We start from the raw sequence: 27,972 nt of genomic DNA, 5'->3' as shown, positions 1-27,972 counted from the left end.
TACGACGCATACAATTTCCAATGCCACTCTGTGTTTACATTAACCAACTATACACTTCAGTTCAGACTACCATCGACTATCTTCCCCTGTAAATATCTTTAATTCGCCTTTAATCGGATCCAAAATGCCACTCGCTCGCAAATACTAGTTTGGCAGGCCCACCCAGAACTTGAATGCCTTGGCCGCTCTCTTCCGCTCCGCCCTCCTGGCTTGCCACGCCTGAGAAGCGTGCTTGCTGGTGAACATTCTCGAATGCAACTCCACATAAATCCTCTTGTACTTGGTCTTGTTAGGTGAGATCCCATTCTCTTCCATGCACGCCATGATCTCCAAGGCCTTCCTGAAGAAAGCGGCCCTCACGCATATGTCGGCGAGGGGATCCAAAAGGCCCTCGTCCGGTTTCTAAGGACGGAAATGCACGTTGTTGTGAGTACCAGTGTGATGCACTCATTCATCGAGAGTCGTTCTTCTCGAGAACCATCCATCAACTGACTTGCCTCTCTACATCTAAATGAAACCAGGTGGAGATTTTCTTTGTCATTCTAGTTTCTTTGATCGGACATTCCGTGCTTTATAACATCACATGGTTTATATGCAATCTTCAACAGGTTACACCAAGGATTCTCAAGTTGGGGGGGAGTGCAAGGGAGCACACAAAAGTGACAAAAGTCAAATCTCCTTTGACTGGAAGCCATATCAGTGTGAGATCCACTTCTCAACAGGGGTGAGTCATATGTGCATAGTCAAGTTGTAATTTTAGAGCCGAATGACAGGGAGTTAGCAATTCGTCAGTCATGTGCTTCCCACCGCCACCGCCATCTCCACCAAGAGGGAAAAATAGGAAAAAATTCACCTTCTTCGCGTATGAAGGTGCCCCGTTTATTGCTCCTCTGCTATCCAATGAACTTTCAACTGGGGTAGAATGAGATATATATATATTTTTTTGGTTCGAGCGTTTATCATAGCTTGTGTTGAGACATTGGACACTCTCCTAATTGCTGTATTGCTAGTTTGATCAACACAAATGTTCATACATTTTTTATCCGAATGAAATTTTGTTCAAATTCTATTATTCCGTTTCCCAGTGAGTTATCAGTGAGGGCACTTCATCTATCTAGACCTCATTTTCAATCTTCACTTAACAGTAGTTAACAGCGAGTTATCAATGTGCTTCCCACCACCACACCCTTCCCCCGGAGGGAAAAATAGGAAAAAGCGTACCTTATGTTTTGCTGGATTGTATATCATAGTTTGTGTTGAGACAATGGACACTCTCCCGATGACTGTATGTACCAGTTTGATCAACACAAATGTTTATTCTTGTGAAAAATCTTTTGATGTTCTGCATCATTTGCTTGCTGTTGGTGCCTTTTCACCTGAAATTATAAACTTTTACTAGTCGTATCGTGTCGCAAGTCCGATTTCTCCCATTCTAATTTTCCAGGAAAGCTCATGTCAAATTCACCATAGTATGCTTTAAAGAGGATATTGACATCTTTGTCTCCGGCAACATACGACTGATTTAACTACTAGAAGGCTACAAGCCTGGAAGTAGGGTTCACAATCTGCTCTAGCCCGACATATTCATGGTTGAGTTGAACCTTTTGAGTCAAATGAAACGGGAGAGCAATATTCTTTGAGATAACAATCACTCTTGAGACCGAAATAACTCCCGATTATAGAAAAGATGTATCAATGTCATGTCGTATTTGTACTATGTAGGACGTTGCTCATGTCATGTGAACGAGTTGACAGCTCTAACAAGTAGATTTCAGATATTGGATTAGGCCTTTGACACAACATTGTTCTGCATATGCTCAATTTGCTTGTATAGAACTTTTGCAGTTCTCCAAGCAAGACGGGCGATTTGAACGAGTTGTCAAAACCAACAGGAAAGATATGTGCCAATCCTCAAGTCACTAATTCGAGCGAAGAATCGGTTAATGGATTCAAGGGTCAGAAATGTTGTTTTGAGGGCACTTCATCTATCCAGATTGAAAATGAGGTCTCACCCGCCTCCCGACTTGATGTCCCCGGTATCCGAAGTCATTCTTGAGAAATATGCTATTACCATCTCAATACACAACTTGACTTCAAAGCTTCAAAAGCATCCAAACAAGCGTGAAAGCGTGACTCCTAAAAATAAAATCACAACCAATCGTCAAAGTTTAAAAAAAAAAAAAGGAATGAAATGATTAAGATTATGCAGTCAAATCAATTAGCTATACATATCGATCAATGTATACTATGAACAAGAAAATAGACGAAAGCTGTTCTAAATTCCACGAAAGATACAGGTGAAAGTCACTTGTGTAGTTTTTAACAGCATTTGTTGAGATAGGAATACGAGGAAAGATTCTTATATGAGATAAAGAAATATCATATAAAAAATATCGTAAATCAAATGAGACTCGCGTAATAATAAAGGAACTAAATTGTGTACATGGATTACGTGCATCGCACGAGTTTGATTTCCCATATCACCAACTGCACACATTTTGCCTACTGAAGCCATCTACCCGATTTTGATGAAAACTTGTTTTGTCCGTAAATCTAGCCGGATCAAGAAGTTTTTAAGTGCAGAATCAACTTTAGACTATAGTAAAAGTTAAACCAAGACTCAAACTACGCATCGACGACCACAAAAATAAATGTCCGAAAGGTAAAAAAGACAGGGGAGGGTGCAGAAATACATTATCCATCTTTTTTCAGAAAGAAAACAAATTAAAAATTAATTTGGTGCACATGTAGAACTTTCTCATATACAATAAAAAGGAGAAGAAAATGAGAAAACACGAGCTGAAAATAAGTGAGATCAAATACCTTACCAAAAAAAAAAAAAAATAAGTGAGATCAAATATTAATCGATGACGGCTTAAAAATCAGAAAGAGAAGAAGGGAGAATGGATGAGATTCACCTTCCAATGCTTTAAGGACTGGACGGAGCCATAGAATCTTTTCTTAATTCCACGTAATCTCCTGCATCTTTCGATACTTACATCGCAATCATTTGGCAATTTGGTGGTTGACACTTCAATCAACCTTTCCAACGATCCGCATTCATAAAGTGCCAATCGGCCCAGAAATTCCAACTCGTCGACGCCCTCGACAACCCGTAGCCTCTCGCACCCCTCGATACCTAAGGACTTGAGGTTCTTTAAGTTTGCTAAACCACCGAGACTTTGCAGATTAGGACAATCGCAGAGTGTCAAGTATTCCCACGATTCCGACGCACCTACGACTTGAATGTCGAGTATCTTAGGGCATTGCCCCAGTCTGAGAATACGCAACTTACTTAAGACTCGAGATGAGAAGATTAGTCTCCCTTCGCAACTAATCAACTCATCAGCAGACTCATAAACTATCCTTTCGAAGGAGTCGCAACCTTCAATAGACAATGCCTCCAGTGATTCGATCTCAAGAGCTTTCGACAATAGCCCACCGGGACTTTCTCCAGCATCCTCATTCTTGATAGCCTCAATCTCTCGAGGTATCCACAATCTCGCACCAGCAACTCCTTTAGCTGTGGAAGTTGAAGCCCATCAAGTTGAATTTCTTGCATTGGAGACCTCCAGATGTGTAAACATGACAAATTTCTCAGGTTCGGAGAGAGTGAGCCAACTCCATTGACATTATCAAGGCTCAGCTTTTGCAGAGATAAGGGGAGTTGCGGAAAGGTTTGCAGGTCCAAATTGAACAAAGCAAGTTCGTTTAGCAGAGGAAGGGAAGCCATCTCAGTAGGAATAGGGACTTTGTGAAGTCTGATGCTCAATTTGGTCAGCTTGGATAACTTCCCAATCCACCCTAACTCACCGGTAGGAAGAAGTTCTTCCCCTACTCCTTTTTCTGGGGAAAATCTATCACGTACATAACCTCCACCATCACTTAGATCCAATTCAACCAAATTAGTCAAGTTTGAGAGATCTGCGATCACCAACAATGATGCGGATGACACTTCTAGATGAGTCAAACTTGTTGGGAGCGTCGGCAACTCTTGAATCATATTACAGTCCACCAACTCGATTCTTTGCAGTCGAGGAAGCATGCTGATGCTCTTTGGAATTCCGGTAATACCAGTCTTTGATAGATTGAGGATTCTTAGAAAGGGCAAACTTCCGATCCCCGAAGCAAGTTCACCTTTTAAAGAGCGACTATTGACTTGAAGCACTTCCAGATTCCGAAGCATTCCGACAGCACTAGGCAACTCCCACGAATTTGCTAGATCTAATTTCTGATAAGTGTTGTCTTGAAAGTGCAACTCACGTAATGATTTCATCGTCCATATGGAACCTGGGAGTTTCTTTATTTCACTACAAGCTACGAAGAAATACTGCAAATTCACTAAGTCTCCGATTTCTTCGAGCAAATGATTAAGAGAACTGCAGCAATCAATCTTCAGGTCTATCAGACACTTCAACTTCCCAATAGAGCCGTCAATTTCCCTCAATTTGGAACAATATTCGAAAGTAAGCCTCTCTAAATTCGGGCATCCAGAGAAATCTGGTGTTCTAGTTATGTTCCGACAATATTTAAGAGAAAGAACTTTCAATTTTGAGGCCATCTGTCAAAATGAATGCAATACTCAATAGATAAACAATCAAAGTATTACTTTCTATGAAACTGAAGTGGAAATAAAGGTATTACGCACCTTAATTAAGCTTCGTAATCTCGAATCATCTAAGAAGTCAACCTCATTAAATTCAAGAACAATTACATTCTTTAGGGACATGGTGGGCCATTTATTGATTTGCAGAGGCCAACTCAAAGAAATCCATCTCAATTTGGTAAGATGATTTGCTGCATCACCAACAAGGGTTAAACCAAATAATTTGAGAAATCTTAGATGTTCAAACCTTCCAATCTCTTCACTTCGAACGATCACATTATGGGGACGTCGGCCAGCTGTCTCAAGCGATAGTGCTTGAACGTTATTGTTCATCCGCAAATGAGAAATGGGAAATTACCGATATCAGTATTCTATCTCATAGAGCAAAAAGATTAGAAAATGGAAAAGGAAAAAAAAATAGAGCATCCTAAGTCAATGTAGTGGAATTTATTGCCAGAATCTAATTAGTTCTCTATAAGTGCTTTACCTCCCTTGATCTTATTGCTTCGAGGCCCTCGTCCCGCATCCATATCCTACTCCGCTCCTTAGGATTTGTTGGATTTTCTTGATGAATGATTTTTCTTCCAAGATCTCTAAGTTGATCGTGCATCCAGAACTTATTGTTCTCCACAATCTTTATCGGAGACATGTTAATAAGGACAGCCACTCCAGTATTTGGGAAAAACTCACAATCTTTCCACATGTAGATTGCATTCATCTTATCTTCACCAATGAAAAAGCTTGCAATATCGAGAAAAATTTGTTGTTCCTCGATATTTAAGGCATCATAGCTTATCTTCAATTTTCCAAAAACATCCTCGTGGGGTGCTCTTCTTAACTTTTCCAATGTCTCTTTCCATAATTCTTGCGGTTTGTGGTAGAGGAATGAACCAATTACCTCAATAGCCAATGGAAGTCTTCCAGTAGAATACACAATTTCCCTTGAAAGATCATTGTAATCATCTAAAGGTGAGTCTTTGTTAAATGCATGCCTGCTGAAAAGCTCAAGTGCACATTCAGTACTCATCACCTCCATTTCATAATCTAAAATTTGACACTTTTGTGTATTGATTCGTAAAACATCTTTATTTCTAGTTGTAATCAATATTCCGGATCCCGAATAGAAAGTGTTCTTTCCAACTAATTTCTCCACTTGTTCGTTGTTATCAACGTCATCAAGTACAATGAGCACTTTCTTATTGCAAAATACTTCTCCAGTCCTCTTCATTCCATGGTCAATTTCCTCTATGCCCTTTGTTCCTGCAGGATGGCCTATTTCGGATAATAATCTTTTTTGCAGGTCAACTAAGCCATCTGTTCTTAATGACCTCGCTCGAACATCTTCAAGGAAACAACAACACTTTCCAAAATGAGAAGAGAGTTGGTTGAACACGACCTTAGCGAGAGTCGTTTTACCGATACCCCCCATGCCATGAATCTTAACGAGTCGCACACCATTGGAATTGACGTCTAATAATTTGCTTAAAGCTGCTACATGATCATCGATTCCAACTAAGTGTTCGATCACCGATCTATGTTTTATCTTCAACTTCTGCACAACCTCCTCAACCACCAATCCGATCGGCCTCCCGTGGCTGTTACAACAAAAAAACATTTTAGTGGGGGAAAATATGAAATCATGATTACCTAACTAGAAAGGATTTTATTCAAAGATCGTATAAACTATGAAATGATTTGATAAGTGGTGAGACCTTGACGTAATCTAGTAGTGATCTTCTAAAAGTCAAGACTCGAAATTTGACTTGGTTCCATACACGAGAATAGCCATCTTGGGACTTTCGAGCAAAATGGATGTATGAAATATTATGCATTGAAAAACAATGCATTTCCTCCCACTTCCCACAATGAATTTTTCCTTCTTCTTCTTTTTTTTGTGGCTACCTAGCTATTGATATCCATGTTAGGAAGTTTCACATTTTTTTCAAGACGTAGCAAAGGTTCATCGGTCGGTATTACTATGATAAAACTCCCACCTCAATCATAACCGAATTTTCAAATCTACGATTGAGTGTTAGGTAAAATTGGGAAGACGAGCATCTAGCTAACTTACCCTCTGTACTTCTTCGCTTCCCATCCCTTTATCGCATCAACCTCCATGAGAGCCTCTCTGCAAGCATCGACTTGCTCACTACTCAACTTCTTCTCGCGCTCTAGATTGAGTATGGCATCGCGATACAGTGGGGTTTTCAGCTTAATATCGTTAGGTTCCACGTCGAGGAAAATAGGCAGGATCGCTTTATTACCTTCCGATTTGAAGGTACTTGCCACGATTTGCGCGAGCTCGCGGAGACACCATGGGCTCGAAGCATAGTTTTGAGAGAAGATGGGTATGTAAATCCTAGAGTTGTCAATCGCTTGCAGAAGTGATCCATCGATCCTTTCACCAACGCGGAGCTCCTCGTCGTCTCGAAAGACGCAAATTCCAGCGTCGGTCAAGCTATGAAAGAGGAAGTCCGTGAATCCAATTCGAGTATCCGGCCCTCTAAAACTCAAGAAAACTTGATAATCGCTTCCTGACGACGTTCCTGCGTCTGAGCTCGCCATAGCAATAATTTGCTCAGCTTCGGCAGATCTCTCTCTCTCTCTCTCTCCTTGTCTCGGACCCGATGTTCTTAACGGAGGAAGGGGTCGGGTCAACACGTGGTGGTTGGGAAACTTTTTGACGACGAAGACCATAAGCTGGAATGATATTGGTCGAAGGGAAAGAGGCCACGTCATGAGGAAATAATTGTGGGGTGAATAGGAAAAGTAAAACCAATCAAATCACAGCGTTTTCTGGATGATAAGGAAGTAACTCGTTCCCTATGACGTGGAAATTCAGATCGATCGGATACTGTTAGAGAAATCTAAATTTTTCTATTTGTTTATCTTCGGATTCTCCATCTTCTTGGTTCCTTGCAACCTCCATTGATGCTGGTGCTCGAACTCAATTTGCATTGCTCGACCTCGGGTTCGGTTTATCAGACCTAAGATCGGAGTTGGATGACCTCAAATTGATGTAGAAAAGTAATAGGTAATACAAATGAGAATGTAAATGGATAAATCGCTCGCCACTTGTATGGGACAAGAGCAAAACAAGAAATCCTTCTTGTTTCTTATGCCAATGACTCAATTAGTTTATGAATTCAATCGAATCTGAATTTTTATTCATATTAGCATGCTTATATAGACGAGCATGGAATAATCCTCCAAACATGAGTGACAACTACATAGGAAAAATACTTAAGCATTTAAAGACATAAGAACTAAAAAGGTAAAAAAGTCCTAGGAACTAGAAAATGTATTAAAAACTTAAGAGACTTGAACTTTTGACTCTTTAAGAACTACAACACACTTAAGACTCATTAAACTTAGACTCAACTTCCGTTCATCCTCATGGGCAGCTGAATAGACGCCTTGAAAGGTCAGCAAACATTGAAAGAAATCTTCCAGAACAGCTCACGGTTGATAGGTAGCCGATTAGTAGCTTTGAATGGACAACAAGCTTGTAAAACGGCAACAAAAAAGCCGATCAATGACCATGAAATCAGCAACTCTCTTGGAGGATCGACATCTTCAAAAAGGTACCGATGCTCCGGCATCAATGTGGGATGGTGATGGATTTGTATGGGTCTACTCTTGTTTTGTTTACTTCGAATTAGGAGATGCTTCTAGGAATCTACCCTGAACCTGTTCTTCCAAGAAAGCTCCTAAGTGTGACACGGCTAATGCAACACTAGATCATCTTCTTTGAAGCCACCATGCACAGATGCTAACGTCGTTGTCGTGAACGATGTCGAAGCCGTCGTCCTCACTGCGGCACCCACCTCCATTCTCTATTCACATTTTGGAAATTTTTGAACCTGCAGCAATAGATAGTGGCGAAGATGTTAGCAGTCTCAGAATATCATGAAAATTTTCATTTGAAAAGAGCTCCAAAGTCCGACGATAATCAAGCCTGAGAAATTTTACACGCCAAGTCATGAAATCAGGGAAATATGTGAAAATCTCTCTCAACAAGTATACTCAGAGTAGCCTGAAGACTCTTTAAGACACCTAAGACCCGTTTGATAACGTTTCTATTCTTTTTGATTTTGTTCCCGTAACAAAAAAGAATCATAAACATGTTTGATAACGCAAATGATTCTAATTCTGATTTTGTTTCTGAGAACACTTTTGGACCAACAATAAGAAGCAAAAAAAAGTTGCTTCTCCAAAAAAAGAACACTTTTGAGAATAAAAAAGGCAACGAAAGTCTTCTCTCACTTTTGTCGGGCGCCCGTGAGGTGTGGGCCCGGTCAACCCGACCCGATTCAGATGAATTTTTTAATGAAAATTTCTGAAATTAATAAAAAAATCAGAAAATCATTAAAAAAATCCAAAAAATGGAAAATTCATAAAAATTCTTAAAAAAGGGAAAAAATCAGAAAAATTCCAAAAATTTCAAAAAAAAATCTCAAAAATTAGAAGATGGGTCATTTAAATTGGTCAATCCTATTTTTGACAATTTTATCTTCCGATTTCTCCCAAATGACGATTTTGCTCCTCATGGGCAACTCGTTCCCAAAAAATCTCAAAAATTAGGAGATGGGTACATTTAACCGGCAAATTCTATTTCCGGTGATTTTTCCTTTCGATTTTTCCTAAGTGCAGTCTAATTTGTTGCCGGAGTATCATACTGCATCGGTGATCATTCGTATGGTATCCAAGGGTAAAACCGAGCCACTTGTATAGCGGAGATGGAATTTATTCATTCTAAGCAATAAAAGATAATCGTAGTCCTTGGCATATGCATAGCCTCAAGAGAAGCAAGGGAAAATAACAATTTTAGCGTATTATCCTTCCAAGGAATAAACCCGAAGTATCTCTATTTTGGCCAAACAAATGTCATGGTGCTAGACGATTGCAACTGTGGGGTCCGAGGAAAGTTATCAAATGTGATTATGTAATTATTTGATTTAAATGAAAAATTGGGAAGATAAATTATTTCCCAAAACAGAAATTTTGTGCAATTATCAAACGTGTTTCTGTTCCGAAAACAGAAATTTTATGCAAATACCAAACGCGTTATGATCCTCTAAAACTCGTTCGGAAACAGAATTAAAAAAATGATTTTAATCAGAATCACTTTTTTAGAACAAAAACGTTACCAAACAGGCCCCTAATGTACTAAAAATTCATATGCAACCGAACCATGCCTTGATTTAAATGCTTAGTTAATAAGTGTTGTCATTACATGTCGGAATGATAATTGCGTAATAAATCAGTATCACCTCGAATGCTACTAAGGCTGATAACAAAGAGGCCAAGCCTGATTCAAATCTCAATGATACAACCTGTATTATTCCCAAGGTCGTATTCAACCAATTCTCTTCACATTTTGAAAAGTGTTGTTGTTTCCTTGAAGATGTTTGAGCGAAGTCATCAAAAAATGGATGGCTTAGTTGACTTGCAAAAAAAGTTAATATCCTAAACTAGCCATCCGGTAGGAATGAGGATCATTGACGAGCTTGATTATGGAACAACGAGGAATGGAGAAGCACTCAATAATAAAAAAAAGTCTTCATTGGCCTCAAGCCCTCCTCGCCGACCTCGAGCGAGGTGGAGGCTTAGCCGCCGGAATACGGCGAGCTCAAGCCTCGCCCATTGGTGGCGAGGCTTGGGGATCGATTATCGGTCGTCGATCATTGCTATGGCCGGGCTCTAAATCTAAGAGACGACTTGCTCGCCGATTGCCGCAATCCCGGAGCTCCTCGAGGTGGTGTCCATACGAAAGCTCTCTTCTTTGTGTGCTGAAGAAGAAGATGATGATGGATGGAAGAGGGAGATGACAATGCAATGGCCAACCGAAGAAGAAAGGTAGAAGACAAAGAAAATAAAATAAAAAAATAAAAAAAAAAAAAAAATAAATTAATTGGTAAAATCAAATTCTAAAAATAAAAAGAAAAACACCAAAAAATGAAATCTTGAAAAATATTTTCCAAAAACGCCACATTTTTCATGAAACAAACAGAGCCTTAGAGCGGATCAATTTTAGACCAATTGAAATCACAAGAAATATGGCCAATAGGCATTGTGGCTATGCTGATAAAAGGATTGGGAGGACGTTAGTAGCGTAGATACGGGGTTCGACTCCAGCGGTTTGTAAAGAGACAAAGATAAGAGTTAGAAGTATGATGGAGAAATAAATCACAAGAGAGATATTGAGTTCGATCGTTCGCCAAGCCTGCATTCGTAGATGCGGCTGTCATTGTCGTCATCGATTTTGAAACCATCATTCTTGCCGTCGCACCCAGTTCCCTTATCTTTTCGCATTCCTAACGTTTGAAACATGAAGCAATAGATGGTGGCGAAGATATTAGCAGTCTCGGGATATCGTGATGAAGAAATATAAAATTTTGCTTGAAAAGTGATACCAAAGTGCCTCAAAGTCTGATACTAATCTAGCATGAGATTATTAGATATCAATTCACGAAATTAGTTATCAGATAGACAAAATGAGAAAATAATTTGATAGTGAAGAGATTTTTTTCTTTTGGTCAAACTAATATTTCATTCACTTCTTCGATCGAAATATAATAGAGAAACATCTCCGTTCAAAGAGCACAACTTTTAACCAAGACAAATCACACGCAACTTCAAACCAAAATAAGTTCTAGATAACTAGAGAAATCATGAGAACGAGATTATATGTCATGCACTCAAAGAGCACATATATAACTTCTTCACATCAAAATCAGCGGCCGATTACCGAATCCGTTTTCAGTAGTGAACACACACCGAGAACTTTATCTAATGCTACGACTTTGCCTTTTAGATGTGTGTGCCTATGATTGGCATTCCCAGCATCATCATCGAGCAGAATGAAATAGTTGAACGAGCGTATATCTTACTCTTTTAAGAGAGAAACCTTTACGAAGCTCATCCGATCTTTTTCAAAATTCAATTTGTTCACCAATGAAATCCGAGCAAAGCGAAGCTCCGAAAATATACATGCAAAAAACCTCAAATCTAGATTAGATCGGGATAGATATCTCGACAAAACAAGAGAGTGAAACTTCTAGATCTAGACTAAATCGAAAGAGAGGAAAACGAGAAAATGAAACAAAGAACCAAAACAACTTAAGAAGAAAGGGATAGAGAGATCTAGCTCAAACCGCTCCCTCCATGGAAGTTGAAAAAGAGAGCCTTGTGAAGGTAAGAGGGAAAAGAGAGAACTAAGGTCGGCTGAGAAAGAGGCACTCCAATTTGTTGATAGTGAAGAAATTATTTAGTGCGGCACCGTGATTTTTTCCGTTTCCGATTTAGAAGTGTTTTTCCACGTAAAAATTCACTTGTCTTCTTTTCTATTCTTTTTCCTTCAAAGATTCACATTCCTAATAAATCTCTCGTAACAAACATATTCAGAGTAGCAGATTTGTAATTGCGGGGCTTTGTCCCCCGTCCAATTTGAGGGGTGAAATGTTCAACGTACTTCGTTTCAAGGTTTAACTCGTAGTTATTGTCATTACACGCAGGAAAGATAATTCCGCAATAAATCAAATTGCCAAGGACGACCTAGAACTTAATTCCTAGCCGCGCCATCTGTCAAGTTATTCCCGGATAAATTTGTCCTCTTCTTTGGCACCATAGTAGGAATGTGAGATGGGTTTGGGTAGCAATCGACCGATAGCTCCTCGAGTTTCAAAGCGAGGGTAAATGCTCATGTGGACCGGAGCCTACATGTCCCGAATCTATTCGGGTCATTGATCACGTGGTTCCCAAGAGTGGGTCCACGTGATCAACAGCCAAGAAATACCTAAATTATTAGAATTTTTTGAAGATATATTTCTTTCGTTCACTAAAAATGAATGATTTGAAAAATATTCTTTAAAAATGATGCTTTATTATCGTTTGAAATAATTAATCAATTAATTCATCTTTCTAAACAATATAAATCGTCATTTTTAAAAAAATATTTTCTTCGTTATTCATTCTCCGTCAATCAAACGGAGCCCAGTGAAAATGTTTCTCCTGTAGGGGCAAAATCGGAATCATGTCTGGAAAACTCCCGGCGAAGGCACGACGAGTCGATCAAAGCGAACCTCCGTCGATCACTTGCCGGTCCCGCCTCTCCCAAAGCTATATATATATATAAAGAGTCGCCATTCAAAACCTCAGAAAACCAGATCACTTCTCTCTCATCTCGATTCAAACCCAGTCGACTCTCTCTCTCTCCCTCGCTCGAGCTCGCTCGCTCGCTGTCGCAATCGCAAGCGAGGTACAGTAGATCCTCCGGTTGTCTCGGTGTAGCAATTCATCTTGTGTTGACATATGCGAATTGATCTTGAGCTTCTGTAACCCGTCGATTCCTTCTGCTATGGCTTCTTAGGAGTTCTCGTTGCGTCTTCCTTGCTCGTACCTCCGAAATATCGGCGTTCGCTGATTGCTTCGTAGTGCTAAGCGGAGGTACTTCACGAGCGCGCGTAGTTTTCCGATGGTGAACTTGATGAGGCGCGAACTTTTCAGATGACGAGGTTCCTTTGGACTCTAGGTCCATTTGATTTCAGAAGATCTCTTTGTGATCGATGTAGATTGGCCTTATCAAGTTCGTTCGAGCATCTTCTATGACTTTTGTAGGTTAGGCACAGCGAAGAGTCTCTTCTTAATTACTACGTTTATCTCTCTGATATACCTCTGTGAGTATTCTGGCGGGAATTGCCGTAAGCCTAAGTCTGTAGCTCTTTGCTGTTTCACTGCAATATAGACGCTTATGTAGAGAATTATCACTATGACTTGCAGCATTTACCAGGTCATTGTCTTGACTTCTGAGATATGAGTAGGAGATTTTTTTCGCTGCTCAGGGCAGTTTCACAAAGATAATGCTATTTCGCGGCATCTCTCTTTGTAGAAATGTTGCCCTGATAAGTAGCTGTTCTGATGTTTTTTTTTTTTTTCAATAGCATTCATTTTAATTGAACTTCACTGTGCTGAAAATCGGATGATCTGAATGTGATAGGTCCTCCTATATGACGGCCATTAATTCATTTGCACGAAATCAATCTTACAGTTTCTTATGTTAAATTAGCATCCGTGTTCTTTTCTTGGCATAGATTATACTGGATTACCTCTGTGCTTTGCCCCTGTATTAACTGTTTAATACTGCATTTGTTCATCCTCTGCAATAGCTATAGTGGATCCACTAGCGGTCTAGTTGAACTCCTTCAGAAATTTCATATTAGAAGTATGTGAGACTCATGTCGCACTTGAATCAAGGCAGAGAAAACTTGAAATGATCGTTACTGTTTTGTAGTGATTAGCCGTCCATCTCATCACTGCTGTCAAATCGGAGATCCATTACCTTTGCATTTGTAGGATGAAAAATGAATCTTCAGAAGTATATGACAGTGGCACGTATATATGGGTGTTTTTGGTCTCTCAATTTTAGATTTAAAGCTTGCAACTCTCCATCTAACCACTTTGTATAAGTAAGTGCTGCTCCTGTATGAACTGTTTATATGTCAATCTGTGGGTTTTTCACTTTAATGGACTGGCTAAGGTCCCTCCAAGGCTAGTTTATATATGCTTCTGCAAAAGATAAGTGCAAAAATGTTATAGATGCGATGTTTTAGCAAAGAGATGTTGCTTTCATGAAGAGAGGAGGTTGCTGTGTAGTATAGCCAACCTAAAGGGTTTGCAATTAATTCTCCCTTTTCTTTTGCAAATTCTGAGGGCTATTTAGATTCTCTTTTTTCTTATGCTATCGTCACACTTTCTCTTGCAGATGGCAGAATCACCAAAGGAAATTGCAGTGGTGAATCGGAAAGAGGATAAATCATTACTAGGTACTCTATAAGCTTGACAAATCTAAAAATACAGTTAATTCACTTCAGATGTGGAATGGTACCACAAGGATGCATATTTCTTTATTTCAAAACCTAATATATTTGTTTATTTAGTATGGCCTGACATATGACTCTATTGATATCGTGGTCAATAATTAGTGCAGCATATATTGCATGTACTTGAAAATCTAATTAAAGAGTTCTTAATGTTAAAATAGGTTTCATCCTTGTCATTGATTAGGATGATTGCTTATACACATTTTTGGCCGCGTCATATGAAAGTTAGATATGTTGGTCATAGCTCAATGTTAAATCCAATTTCAACAGATGCTGAATTTGGAAAGGAGTTCCTTACCTCCTGGAAGTCGTTGTCTGTGGCGGAAGATGACGCAGTGGATTTTAACTTTGATACAATTGGCAAAGGCATGACGAAGAAATTCAACTTAGATAAACTGTAAGTGAAACTTAAAGTATAGGCAGTTAGCTAATAAATCGGCATTGAGACAGAATCTAACATTGATATTCTATCTTCATACTTGTGTTGGTTACATTTAGTGACCCCCGTACAATTACCTCTTTGTGGAGAATAATGCCTGGGGCGATTTAGTGAGCCATGCTTTACATATCATTCAACCACTTCAAAAATCACTAAAACAATGGATGATGGTGAAGGACTATGAAAGCTTCTCACAATCTTACTTGTTATGAGAGTGGGATATGTCTCTGCTTTCTGTGGATTGATAGTCAAAAACCTTTTTCAGGGATGTCGATTTTAACCTGGATGCTGATTTTGACAAGTTATCATCATTCAAAGTGGACATGCTGGATCTTGATTTCTCCTGTCCATCTAAGAAATCTCCAAACAACAAGGACAGAAATGAAACAGAATCACTTGATGAAGGAAATTCCAAGAAAAGATTTTCTTTCTCCTTTGATTTTAATGAGTAAGAAAGCTTCACAATGTATACATTTGGGCTTATTCTTTGATACATAAGGTTATATTTTCAAGTGAAGGGAAATGTCATGACTTGTGATTGCAATCTAGGAACTGAGCAATCATTTGTGCTATCCAGGTTGGATGGCTTTAATCTTGATTCACCCAAAACTGAGGGAGAACAAGGTGGGAAGAAGGTTATAGGAAGCAAAGGGAGATCATTGGAGATGAATGAGCACCAGGGCGCAAAAACTCGCCTTCCTGAGGCAATTCCTGACTGTGAGGATAATGCTATGTTTAATAATGTTCAAGCAACACGCTGTGTGGGTACATCAGAGATTCAAGTAGAAACTTCTGTAAGTTCAGCTTCTATGCCTAACCCAAGAATGGATGATCAGGTGCCAAAGCCTGCGGCCTGTAGAAATTCAATTGCCGAACAATCTTCTTTTGAAAGGACAAACAGCACGTGTGCTCAAGAATCTGATCAACAAGATTATTCATTGGACAAAACAGCACCAAGAGAAGTACATATTTAGCCCGCGGTTGACACAAATTTAAGTACCATCCCAGAGCTTCCAAGAAAAGATTTGTGGATCGTCAAAGGTTTGAATTCCACTTTGGGTGAGGAGCAGAGTAACAGGGAAGAAATGGCAGGGGAAACCACATATTCTCACGGCAACTCGCAGTCAGGAGGTTCAAGTGTGCCACATGTTCCAGGAACAGAAAGCGAGGCAAAAGGAAGCAATAAACCTTTTCTTGATACATTGAATGCTACTAAGGCTGATAACCAAGAGGCCAAGCCTGATGCAAATCTTAATGATACAGCCTGTATTATCCCAAGTGAAGTGCTGCACGACCGTGAAATAACTGTTTTCAGGTTGTCCCATTTATACCTTACCTTTAAGTGATTAGATGAATGAGAGGGAATCCATGTTGGGACGGTATTGGCAAGTTTCTGCCATGCCAAACTAGAGCAATGAGCCATTAATGTCTCCTTTTAAGAAACATGGACTCTTGTTAGTTTGTTTTTGTGAAAACTTGGAAAGCATATGCATCCGTAACTTTATATTTAACAGGAATGCAAGTTCTTGTGATTATCAGTTTGATACGCTCATTCATTGAGTTTTTGCTATCATGTTGATGCATTTTATGGTGATTTCCAGAGTTTAGTAAACAGATAGGGGGATCAACAACATAACATTTTTGCACTTCTTAGCTCTGTTTTGGTACTATGTAAATGTCCCAAGCAGAGAACCTGCAGTTAAAAATCATCCTTTTTCTTTACTGGTAGAGAGCCTGGACAAGCACACTCAAAGTTTTTAAAGAGATCAGAGGAAATTAAGAGTCAGTCTTCTCGAGAACCATCAACTGGGAGAAAGCTTACTCAATTTAGCAGCAAAAGACTTGCTTCTGTACATCTAAATGAAACTAGGTGAAGATTTTCTTTTTTATTACAGTTTCTTTGGATATTCCATGCTTTACAACGTTACATCGTTTATGCAATCTTCAACAGGTTGGGCGACAATGCCAAGGATTCTCTAGTTGCGGGAAAGTCACTCAGTGGTCTAAATTCACTGGCGAGGGAGCAAACAAAAAGTCAACATCCTCTGACGGAAAGCCATATCAGTGTGAGACCCACTTCTCAACTGGGGTGAGGCATCTGTACCCAATCGAGTTGCAACTGTAGAGCTGTCTGAAATTCTGTTGAAATTCTAGTAATTTTTTTTTTTCCCATGTACTTCACTTAACAGTAGCTAACAGTGGGTGAGTGATGTGTAAGTTATCTCCTCCTCACTGCCACTCCTCCACCCACATACAAACAGAAAAGGAAGAAAAGGTAATTAAAGGGAAAAGTTTACCTCCTTTCCATATAAAGGCGCACTGGTTGTTACTCTTCTGTTATCCGATGGACTTCCAACTAGGGTGAAGTGAGAATTTTTTTTTTCTTCATAGTTTGCATTGAGACATCGGACACCACTAATTGCTGTATATAACTAGTTTGATCAACACATATGTTGATATATGTAAAATTACTGTACATTACTAGCTGACAAGTGAGTTGATTTGGCACCACGTATTCAAGACTCCACTGGTCGGGAATGTGCCTTGACTTTATAAAAATTAGCAAAAGGTTTCTCTGAGTTCCTCTCCGATTGGCTGATTGTGGGAAGGTCTCTGTTTCGCCACTTCTATTCGTTTGACAAGAAAGAAAGAAAGAGAGAGAAAGGTTGAGGGTACGACGAGGGCTATATATACCAAGTGATTGTCGTCCTCTCCCAACCAAAAACCCATACATTGTAATCTGATCAGAAGTTCGATGGCCAGGTTGGGATTATGCATGTGCCTGATGCTGATAGCCTTTTCCTGGACCGGCTCCGAGGCTCGCACTCTCGTCCGGGAATTCGGAAGGTCGACGGTCCATGTTGAGTCCCCAAAGTCGACGGCTCATGATGAGTTCGAGAAAGTCAAGAGTTATTACGGGCCCAAACGGGTTAGTCCTGAAGGTCCTGATCCGCAGCACCATGCTTAAATTACTCGTAGGCATGGACGGCACGTAAATGCAGCAAATGATATTGGACTATGCAGTCGTTGTGAAGCGTTTTGATGTGAAATTTTCGTTCAGCATCTGATAGTAAGTTAGCGAATGTCCATGATGCTGCAGTTGTATTAGGAGCGGTTTGCAATGAATACGTCGTCTATTGTTATTGACCACGTTTGGACCTGTTTTTGGGAGAATTGAAGTTTTAGTACCATGATTTAGCATGCTGCGGCGCTCGGCAACCGTACCAGAGAAATTATTTATTTAATAATTGCTTAATTTAAAGATGCCATTACCTAAGGGTAAGATCACTTGCCAACAAACACAATTCTAAATACAGTGACAAATATAAAACTCCATAGCGAATCAGCGTTCTAAACATCATTTCTCATACGCATTTGTTCCCCAATTACTCCACAGATGTCTGGAATTGTGCCTCGTTGTTGCACACGCATGAATAATTGTGCAAGAATCTGGCCATGGATTTGTTTACACGACCATATTATAAGGAATGAGTAAAAAATATTTCAAACCGTCTATCATAATCGGACCAAGCCGTGATTTATTCAAGTACAAACTTTCAATTTTCAATTTTGACCCAAATCTTTGTGCGGCCAAATCGGGTTGCAAGTCGTTCTGCGTGTTATGTATGTATAGCTTTTACTATGTTTATGGCGTATTAAATGTTAGGATTCGGTGCACAAATCAAAAAATGAAGTAAAGCGTAAAAGTGATGAAAGGAAATCATGACACGAGATTTATCCTAGTTCTCCCTTAAATTAGGGTTACATCCAGTAGATCATTTCACTATAATTAGCACATCGCACCTCTCTATTACATCACTCAATTACAATAGAAAAAGATAATAAATAATAGTAATTATTCATGGGCCCAAAATCCAAACTATCAATAAAAAAAATATAGGCTGAAACTATAAAAAGCCATCTAACAACTCGAGGGCGCTCGTGCATTTTTGTTGGGAGTATGAATCGCACCCCAACATTCTCTTACTTAGTGAATACTTCACATGCTTCTTTAAATCTAACATAGTTGTACACAATTCAAACTTTTCTACACTCATTGCCTTGGTAAAATAGTATGCACTCTTCACCTATAACATTTTGTTCCTATTGATGTGCTTTGTTCTTGCACGAAATCTAGGATTTTTAGCCAAGAATATAGCACTCTGGCTATCACACCTAATTTTCACACCGCCTTGTGTAAAACAACGCTCTTTACACAATCCGTGCATATAGATTGCTTTCTTAGTGGCATGACTAAGAGCCATATATCCTGCCTTAGTAGTAGATAAAGCAATCGTGCTTTGCCTCTTACTCATCCAACTCACGGCTTTGTAGAACAAGGAAATAACAAATCCGTTAGTTGATCTTTTGATACAATGTCACCTCTCTAATTAGCATCCACAAAACAGTTTAATTCTAATACTTGCTACCCCTTTGAGTTTTTATGCCTTCATAACATAACTTAAAGTCGGATATATTGCAAAGATAACGAAGCACCCTCTTTGTAGCAATCTAATGCTCTTTCCTTGACTTGGACATACATTTGCTCAATTACTCCCCTTTGCTTGAGCAATATCTAGACGAGTACACATCATGGCATACAGCAAGCTCCTAACTACACTTGCATATGGTATTATTTCCATCTCTTCAACTTCCTCTCCAGTCTTGGGATACTATAACGCTAATAATGTGGAACTTGTGGTCATGGGGGTCTACACTGTTTACAATCTGACGGGTTGAACTTTTTCAACACACTTTCAACGTAGTTCTTTTGACTTAGCCACAACTTCTCATTTGCATACTTCCTTTTTATTTGCATGCCCAAGATGAAGTTTGCATGCTTAGATCTTTTATCTCAAACTGTTTTGCGAACAGTCCTTTTATAGTGCTGATCATTCTCATACTATTTCCAACTAGCTGCATATCATTAACATATAAGATTATGATAACAAAATCATTATCTCACATCTTCACATAGACACAATGGTCAACATCATACCGAAAAAAGCCAAGATTCAAGGCATATGAGTCAAACTTTTGAATGTCCGGACAGAGTCAACCAGATTTGGAGTCGCGGCCGAAAGAATGTCCACCCGCATTTTCCGGAGGAGAATCTTGTCGTTCATCGGTAAGCAATCGGTCGACCTAATACGGAACCAAGAACCGCAGAGCTCATCCCGTAATTTGCTGATGGAGACCACCACACCAGCCAATGGTTCATGGCGTGTTCAGCTATCCATCACACTGCAATTTTGTTGTTTGAGCTTTTATTATGCAGGAAATTACATCGATACGACGCATACAATTTCCAACGTCGCTCTGTGTTTACACTAACCAACTATACACTTCGGTTCAGACCGCCATCGATTATCTTCCCCTGTAAATATCTTTAATTCGCCTTTAATCGGATCCAAAATGCCACTCGCTCACGTAATACGAGTTCGGTAGGCCCACCCAGAACTTGAACGCCTCGGCCGGTCTCTTCGGCTCCGCCCTCCTGGCTTGCCACGCCCGAGAAGCGTGCTTGCTGGTGAACATTCTTGAATGCAACTCCACATAAATCCTCTTGTACTTGGTCTTGTTAGGTGAGATCCCATTCTCTTCCATGCACGCCACGATCTCCAAGGCCTTCCCGAAGAAAGCGGCCCTCACGCATATGTCGGCGAGGGGATCCAAAAGGCCCTCGTCCGGTTTCTAAGGACAGAAATGCACGTTGTTGTGAGTATCGGTGTGATGCACTCATTCATCGAGTTTAGGCTATCGTGTCGACGCATTTGATGGCATTTTTCGTAGTTCGGTAGAAAAGTTGGTGGATCAACAGTATGACATTTTTGCAACTCTTAACTCAATTTTAGTACTATGTAAATGCCCCGAGAAGAGAGCACGCAACTTATATATCGTCCTCTTTATTTACCTCTAGAGAGCCTCCACAAGTCCACCAGTTTCTAAAGAGATAAGAGGAAATTAAGAGTCAGTCTTCTCGAGAACCATCCATCAACTGGGAGAGAGCTTACTCAAATTAGCAGCAAAAGACTTGCCTCTCCACATCTAAATGAAACCAGGTGGAGATTTTCTCTGTCATTCTAGTTTCTTTGATCGGACATTCCGTGCTTTATAACAGCACATGGTTTATATGCAATCTTCAACAGGTTACACCAAGGATTCTCAAGTTGGGGGAGAGTGCAAGGGAGCACACAAAAGTGACAAAAGTCAAATCTCCTTTGACTGGAAGCCAAATCGGTGTGAGATCCACTTCTCAACAGGGGTGAGGCATATGTACCTAGTCAAGTTGTAATTTTAGAGCTGAATGACAGTGAGTTAGCAATTCGTCGGTTATGTGCTTCCCACCGCCACCCCCACCCCCACCCCCACCAAGAGGGAAAAATAGGAAAAAATTCACCTTCTTCGCGTGTGAAGGTGCCCCGTTTATCACTCCTCCGCTATCCAATGAACTTTCAACTGGGGTAGAATGAGTTTTTTTTTGTTCGAGTGTATATCATAGCTTGTGTTGAGACATTGGACACTCTCCTAATTGCTGTATGTTACTAGTTTGATCAACACAAACGTTCATACATTTTTTAGCCGAATGAAATTTTGTTCAAATTCTATTATTCCGTTTTCCCAGTGAGTTATCGGTGAGGGCACTTCATCTATCTAGACCTCATTTTCAATTTTCACTTAACAGTAATTAACAGTGAGTTATCAATGTGTCGGTTATGTGCTTCCCACCGCCGCACCCTCCCCTCGGAGGGAAAAATAGGAAAAAACATACTTTATGTTTTGCTGGATTGTATATCATAGTTTGTGTTGAGACAATGGACACTTTCCTAATGACTGCATGTACCAGTTTGATCAACACAAATGTTTATTCTTGTGAAAAATCTTTTGATGTTCCGCATCATTTGCTTGCTGTTGGTGCCTTTTCACCCGAAATTATAAACTTTTACTAGGCGTATCGTGTCTCAAGTCTGATCTCTCCCATTCTAATTTTCCAGGAAAGCTCATGTTAAATTCACCATAGTATGCTCCGGCAACATACAACCGATTTAACTACTAGAAGGCTACAAGCCTGGAAGTAGGGTTCACAATCTGCTCTAGCCCGACATATTCATGGTTGAGTTGAACCTTTTGAGTCCAATGAAACGGGAGAGCGATATTCTTTGAGATAATAATCACTTTTAAGACTGAAACAACTCCCGATTATGGAAAAGACGTGTCAATGTCATGTCATATTTGTACTATGTAGGACGCCGGTCCTGTCATGTGAACGAGTTGACAGCTCTAACAAGTAGATTTCGGATATTGGATTAGGCCATTGACACAACATTGTTCTGCATATGCTCAATTTGCTTGTACTAAACTTTTGCAGTTCTCCAAGCAAGACGGGTGATTTGAACGAGTTGTCAAAAACAACAGGAAAGATATGTGCCAATATCGAAGTCACTAATTCGAGCGAAGAATCGGTTAATGGATTCAAGGGTCAGAAATGCTGTTTTGAGGGCACTTCATCTATCTAGATTGAAAATGAGGTCTCACCTGCCTCTTGACTTGATGTCCCCGGTATCCGAAGTCATTCTTGAGAAATATGCTAGTCCCACCCCAGCATGTCAGCTAATCTCAACTTCAAAGCATCAAAAGCATGCCAACAAGCATCAAAGCGTGACTCCTGAAAAATAAAATCACAACCAATCGTCAAAGTTTAAAAAAAAAAGGAATGAAATGATTAAGATTATGCAGTCAAATCAATTAGCTATACATATCGATCAATGTATACTATGAACAAGAAAATAGACAGAAGCTGTTCTAAATTCCACGAAAGATACGGGTGAAAGTCACTTGTGTAGTTTTTAACAGCATTTGTTGAGATAGGAATACGAGGAAAGATTCTTATATGAGATGAAGAAATATCATATAAAAAATATCGTAAATCAAATGAGACTCGCGTAATAATAAAGGAACGAAATTGTGTACATGGATTATGTGCATCGCACGAGTTCGATTTCCCATATCACCAACCGCACACATTTTATATCTTGAAGCCATCTACCCGATTTTGAAGAAACCTTGTTTTGTCCGTAATTTTAGCCTGATTAAGAAGTTTTTACGTATAGAATCAACTTTAGACTATAGTAAAAGTTAAAACCAAGACTCAAAATACGCATCGACGACCACAAAAATAAATGTCCGAAAGGTCAAAAAAACAGGGGAGGGTGCAGAAATACATCATCCACCTTTTTTTTTCAAAAGGAAAACACATTAAAAATTAATTTGGTGCACTTGTAGAACTTTGTCATATACAATAAAAAGAAAGAGAAGAAAATGAGAAAACACGAGCTGAAAATAAGTGAGATCAAATATTAATGGATGATGGCTTGATTGTTTTCTTTTTTCATATTTATTTCTCAGCATTATTACAAGTCCACCTTAAAAAAATCAAAAAGAGAAGAAGAGAGAATGAATGAGATTCACCTTGCAATGCCTTAAGGACTGGACGGAGCCATCGAATCTTTCCTTAATTCCACGTAATCTCCTGCATCTTCGGATAATTACTTGGCAATCATTTGGCAATTTGGTGGTTGACACTTCAATCAACCTTTCCAAAGATCCGCATTCATAAAGTTCCAATCGGCCCAGAAATTCCAACTCGTCGACGCCCTCGACAACCCGTAGCCTCTCACACGCCACGATAATTAAGGCCTTGAGGTTCTTTAAGTTTGCTAAACCACCGAGACTTTGCAGATTAGGACAATCCCAAAGTTTGAAGACTTCCCACGATTCCGACGCACCTACGACTTGAATGCCGAGTATCTTAGGGCATGTCCACAGTGTGAGATTACGCAACTTACTTAAGACTCGAGATGGGAAGATTAGTCTCCCTTCACAACTAATCAACTCAACAGCAGACTCGTAAACTATCCTTTCGAAGGACTCGCAAACTTCAATAGACAATGCCTCCAGTGATTCGAACACCGCAGAAAATTGGATCTCAACTAGCTTTGGACAATAGCCCACCTTGACTTCCTTCAGCTTTCTCATTCTTGATAGCCTCAATTTCCCGAGGTCTCCACAATCTAGCACGTGCAACTCCTCTAGCTGTGGAAGTTGAAGCCCATCAAGTTGAATTTCTTGCATTGGAGACACCCAGATGTGTAAACATGACAAATTTCTCAGGTTCAGAGAGAGTGAGCCAACTACATTGACATTATGAAGGCTCAGCTTTTGCAGAGATAAGGGAAGTTGCGGAAAGGTTTGCAGATCCAAATCGAACAAAGCAAGTTCGTTTAGCAGAGGAAGGGAAGCCATCTCAGTAGGAATAGGGACTTTGTGAAGTCTGATGCTCAATTTGGTCAGCTTGGATAACTTCCCAATCCACCCTAACTCACCGGTAGGAAGAAGTTCTTCCCCTACTCTTTTTTCTGGGGAAAATCTATCACGTACATACCCTCCAACATCACTTAGATCCAATTCAACCAAATTAGTCAAGTTTGCGAGATCCGCGATCACTAACAACGATGCGGACGACACTTTTAGATGAGTCAAACTTGTTGGGAGCGTCGGCAACTCTTGAATCATATGACAGTCCACCAACTCGATTCTTTGCAGTCGAGGAAGCATGTTGATGCTCTTTGGAATTCCAGTAGTACCAGTCTTTGATAGATTGAGGATTCTTAGAAAGGGCAAACTTCCGATCCCCGAAGCAAGTTCACCTTTTAAAGAGCGACTATTGACTTGAAGCACTTCCAGATTCTGAAGCATTCCGACAGCACTAGGCAACTCCCACGAATTTGCTAGATCTAATTCCCGATAAATATCGACTTGAAAGTGCAACTCACGTAATGATTTCATCTTCCATATGGAACCCGGGAGTTTCTTTATTTCACTACCAGCTACGAAGAAATACTGCAAATTCACTAAGTCTCCGATTTCTTCAGGCAAATGTTTAAGAGAATTGCAGCGATTAATCTTCAAGTCTATCAGACACTTCAACATCCCAATAGAGCCGTCAATTTTCCTCAATTTGGAACAATCTTCGAAAGTAAGCCTCTCTAAATTAGGGCATCCAGAGAAATCTGGTGTTCTAGTTATGTTCCAACAATTTTTAAGAGAAAGAACTTTCAATTTTGCTGCCATCTGTCAAAATGAATGCAATATTCAATAGATAAACAATCAAAGTATTGCTTTCTATGAAACCGAAGTGGAAATAAAGGTATTACGCACCTTAATTAAGCTTCGTAATCTCGAATCATCTAAGAAGTCAACCACATCAAATTCAAGAACAACTACATTCTTTAGGGACATGGTGGGCCATTTATTGATTTGCGGAGGCCAACTCAAAGAAATCCATCTTAATTTGGTAAGATGATTTGCTGCATCACCAACAAGGGTTAAACCAGATAATTTGAGAAATCTTAGATGTTCAAACCTTCCAATCTCTTCACTTCGAACAATGACATTATGGGGAGGTCGGCCGGATGTCTCAAGCGATAGTGCTTGAACGTTATTGTTCATCCGCAAATGAGAAATGGGAAATTACTAATATCAGTATTCTATCTCATAGAGCAAAAGGATTAGAAAATGGAAAAGGAAAAACAAAATTAAATAGATCATCCTAAGTCAATGTAGTGGAATTTATTGCCAGAATCTAATTAGTTCTCTATAAGTGCTTTACCTCCCTTGATCTTAGTACTTCAAGGCCCTCCTCCCATATCCATATCCTACTCCGCACCTTAGGATTTATTGGATTTTCTTGATGAACAATCTTCCTTCCAAGATCTCTAAGTTGATCGTGCATCCGGAACTTATTGTTCTCCACAATCTTTATCGTAGACATGTTAATAAGGATAGCCACTCCAGTATTCGGGGAAAACTCACAATCTTTCCACATGTAGATTGCATTCATCTTATCTTCACCAATGAAAAAGCTTGCAATATCGAGGAAAATTTGTTGTTGCTCGAAATTTAAGGCATCATAGCCGATCTTCAATTTTCCAAAAACATCCTCGTGAGGTGCTCTTCTTAACTTTTCCAATGTCTCTTTCCATAATTCTTGCGGTTTTTGGTAGAGGAACGAACCAATTACCTCAATAGCCAACGGAAGTCTTCCAAGAGAGCATACAATTTCCCTTGAAAGATCATTGTAATCATCTAATGGCGAGTCTTTGTTAAACGCATGCTTGCTGAAAAGCTCAAGTGCACATCCAGTACTCATCACCTCCATTTCATAGTCTAAAATTTGACACTTTTGTGTATTGATTCGTAAAACATCTTTATTTCTAGTTGTAATCAATATTCTGGATCCCGAATAGAAAGTATTCTTTCCAACTAATCTCTCCACTTGTTCGTTGTTATCAATGTCATCAAGTACAATGAGCACTTTCTTACTGCAAAGTACTTCTCTAGTCCTCTTCATTCCATGGTCAATTTCCTCTATGCCCTTTGTTCCCGCAGGATGGCCGATTTCGGACAATAACTTTTTTTGCAAGTCAACTAAGCCATCTGTTCTTAATGACCTCGCTCGAACATCTTCAAGGAAACAACAACACTTTCCAAAATGAGAAGAGAGTTGGTTGAACACGACCTTAGCGAGAGTCGTTTTACCGATACCCCCCATGCCATGAATCTTAATGAGTCGCACACCATTGGAATTGATGTCTAATAATTTGCTTAAAGCTACTACATGATCATCGATTCCAACTAAGTGTTCAATCACTGATCTATGTTTTATCTTCAACTTCTGCAAAACCTCCTCAACCACCAATCTGATAAGTTCCCCGTGGCTGATACAATAGAAAAACATTTTAGTGGGGGAAAATATGAAATCATGATTACCTAACTAGAAAGGATTTTATTCAAAGATCGTATAAACTACGAAATGATTTGATAAGTGGTGAGACCTTGACGTAATCTAGTAGTGATCTTCTAAAAGTCAAGACTCGAAATTTGACTTGGTTGCATACACGAGATTAGCCATCTTGGGACTTTCGAGCAAAATGGATGTATGAAATATTACGCATTTGAAATGAGGAAAAATGTTTAATGTATTGAAAGCTTAAATGTTAGGTTAAAAACAATGCATTTCCTCCCACTTCCCACAATGAATTTTTCCTTTTTTTTTTTTTTTTGGTGGCTACCTAGCTATTGATATCCATGTTAGGAAGTTTCACTTTTTTTCAAGACGTAGCAAAGGTTCATCGGTCAGTATTACTATGATAAAACTCCCACCTCAATCATAACCTAATTTTCAAATCTACGATTGAGTGTTAGGTAAAATTGGGAAGACGAGTATCTAGCTAACTTACCCTCTGTACTTCTTCGCTTCCCATCCCTTTATCGCATCAACCTCCATGAGAGCCTCTCTGCAAGCATCGACTTGCTCACTGCTCAACTTCTTCTCGCGCTCCAGATTGAGAATGGCATCGCGATACAGTGGGGTTTTCAACTTAACATCGCTAGGTTCCACATCGAGAAAAATAGGCAGAATCGTTTTATTACCTTCCGATTTGAAGGTACTTGCCATGATTTGCGCGAGCTCGCGGAGGCACCATGGGCTCGAAGCATAGTTTCGAGAGAAGACGGGTATGTAAATCCTAGAGTTGTCGATCGCTCGTAGAAGTGATCCATCGATCCTTTCACCGACGCGGAGCTCTTCGTCGTCTCGAAAGACACAAATTCCAGCTTCGGTCAAATTCTCGAAGAGGCAGTCCGTGAATCCAATTCGAGTATCCGGCCCTCTAAAACTCAAGAAAACTTGATAATCGCTTCCTGACGACGTTCCTGCGTCTGAGCTCGCCATAGCAATAATTTGCTCAGCTTCAGCAGACATTTCTCCCTCTCTCTCTCTCTCTTTGTCTGAGCTCGCCATAGCAATAATTTGCTCAGCTTCAGCAGATCTCTCTCTCTCTCTTTCTCCCTCCACTCGTCTCGGACCCGATGTTCTTAACGGAGGAAGGGGTTGGGTGAACACGCGGTGGTTGAGAAAATGGCACTTTTGACGACGAAGACCATAAGCTGGAATGATATTGGTCGATGAGAAAGAGGCCACGTCA

General features: G+C 39.8%; 1 protein-coding gene and 2 pseudogenes across 1 annotated transcript; all 3 read right to left on the bottom strand.

Moving 5' to 3' along the window:
- LOC115733990 overlaps positions 1–27,972 on the bottom strand; it is a 126,316-nt pseudogene that overhangs the window by 1,033 nt on the left and 97,311 nt on the right.
- LOC115733861 lies at positions 145–27,740 on the bottom strand (annotated as a pseudogene).
- Positions 4,927–7,274, bottom strand: LOC125316667 (disease resistance protein L6-like). Its single transcript, XM_048285569.1, has 2 exons — positions 6,678–7,274; positions 4,927–5,240 (listed from the first exon to the last, which is right to left on the bottom strand). Exons 1-2 carry the CDS (start codon positions 7,169–7,171, stop codon positions 5,105–5,107), a joined length of 630 nt encoding a protein of 209 aa, XP_048141526.1. The 5' UTR covers positions 7,172–7,274; the 3' UTR covers positions 4,927–5,104.

The sequence above is a fragment of the Rhodamnia argentea genome, chromosome 9 (assembly GCF_020921035.1).
Source record: "Rhodamnia argentea isolate NSW1041297 chromosome 9, ASM2092103v1, whole genome shotgun sequence".
Taxonomy (NCBI): Eukaryota; Viridiplantae; Streptophyta; class Magnoliopsida; order Myrtales; family Myrtaceae; genus Rhodamnia; species Rhodamnia argentea.
The sequence above is the reverse complement of the archived record's forward strand: the minus strand, read 5'-3'. Positions and strand labels throughout refer to the sequence as shown.

Excerpts from the sequence above, each read along its gene's own strand:
- LOC125316667 (XM_048285569.1), bottom strand. The coding sequence starts at position 7,171 with ATGGCGAGCTCAGACGCAGGAACGTCGTCAGGAAGCGATTATCAAGTT. Across the intron at positions 5,241-6,677 it reads GAAGCGAAGAAGTACAGAGG|ATTGTGGAGAACAATAAGTT; the intron begins GTAAGTTAGCTA and ends TCTCCGATAAAG.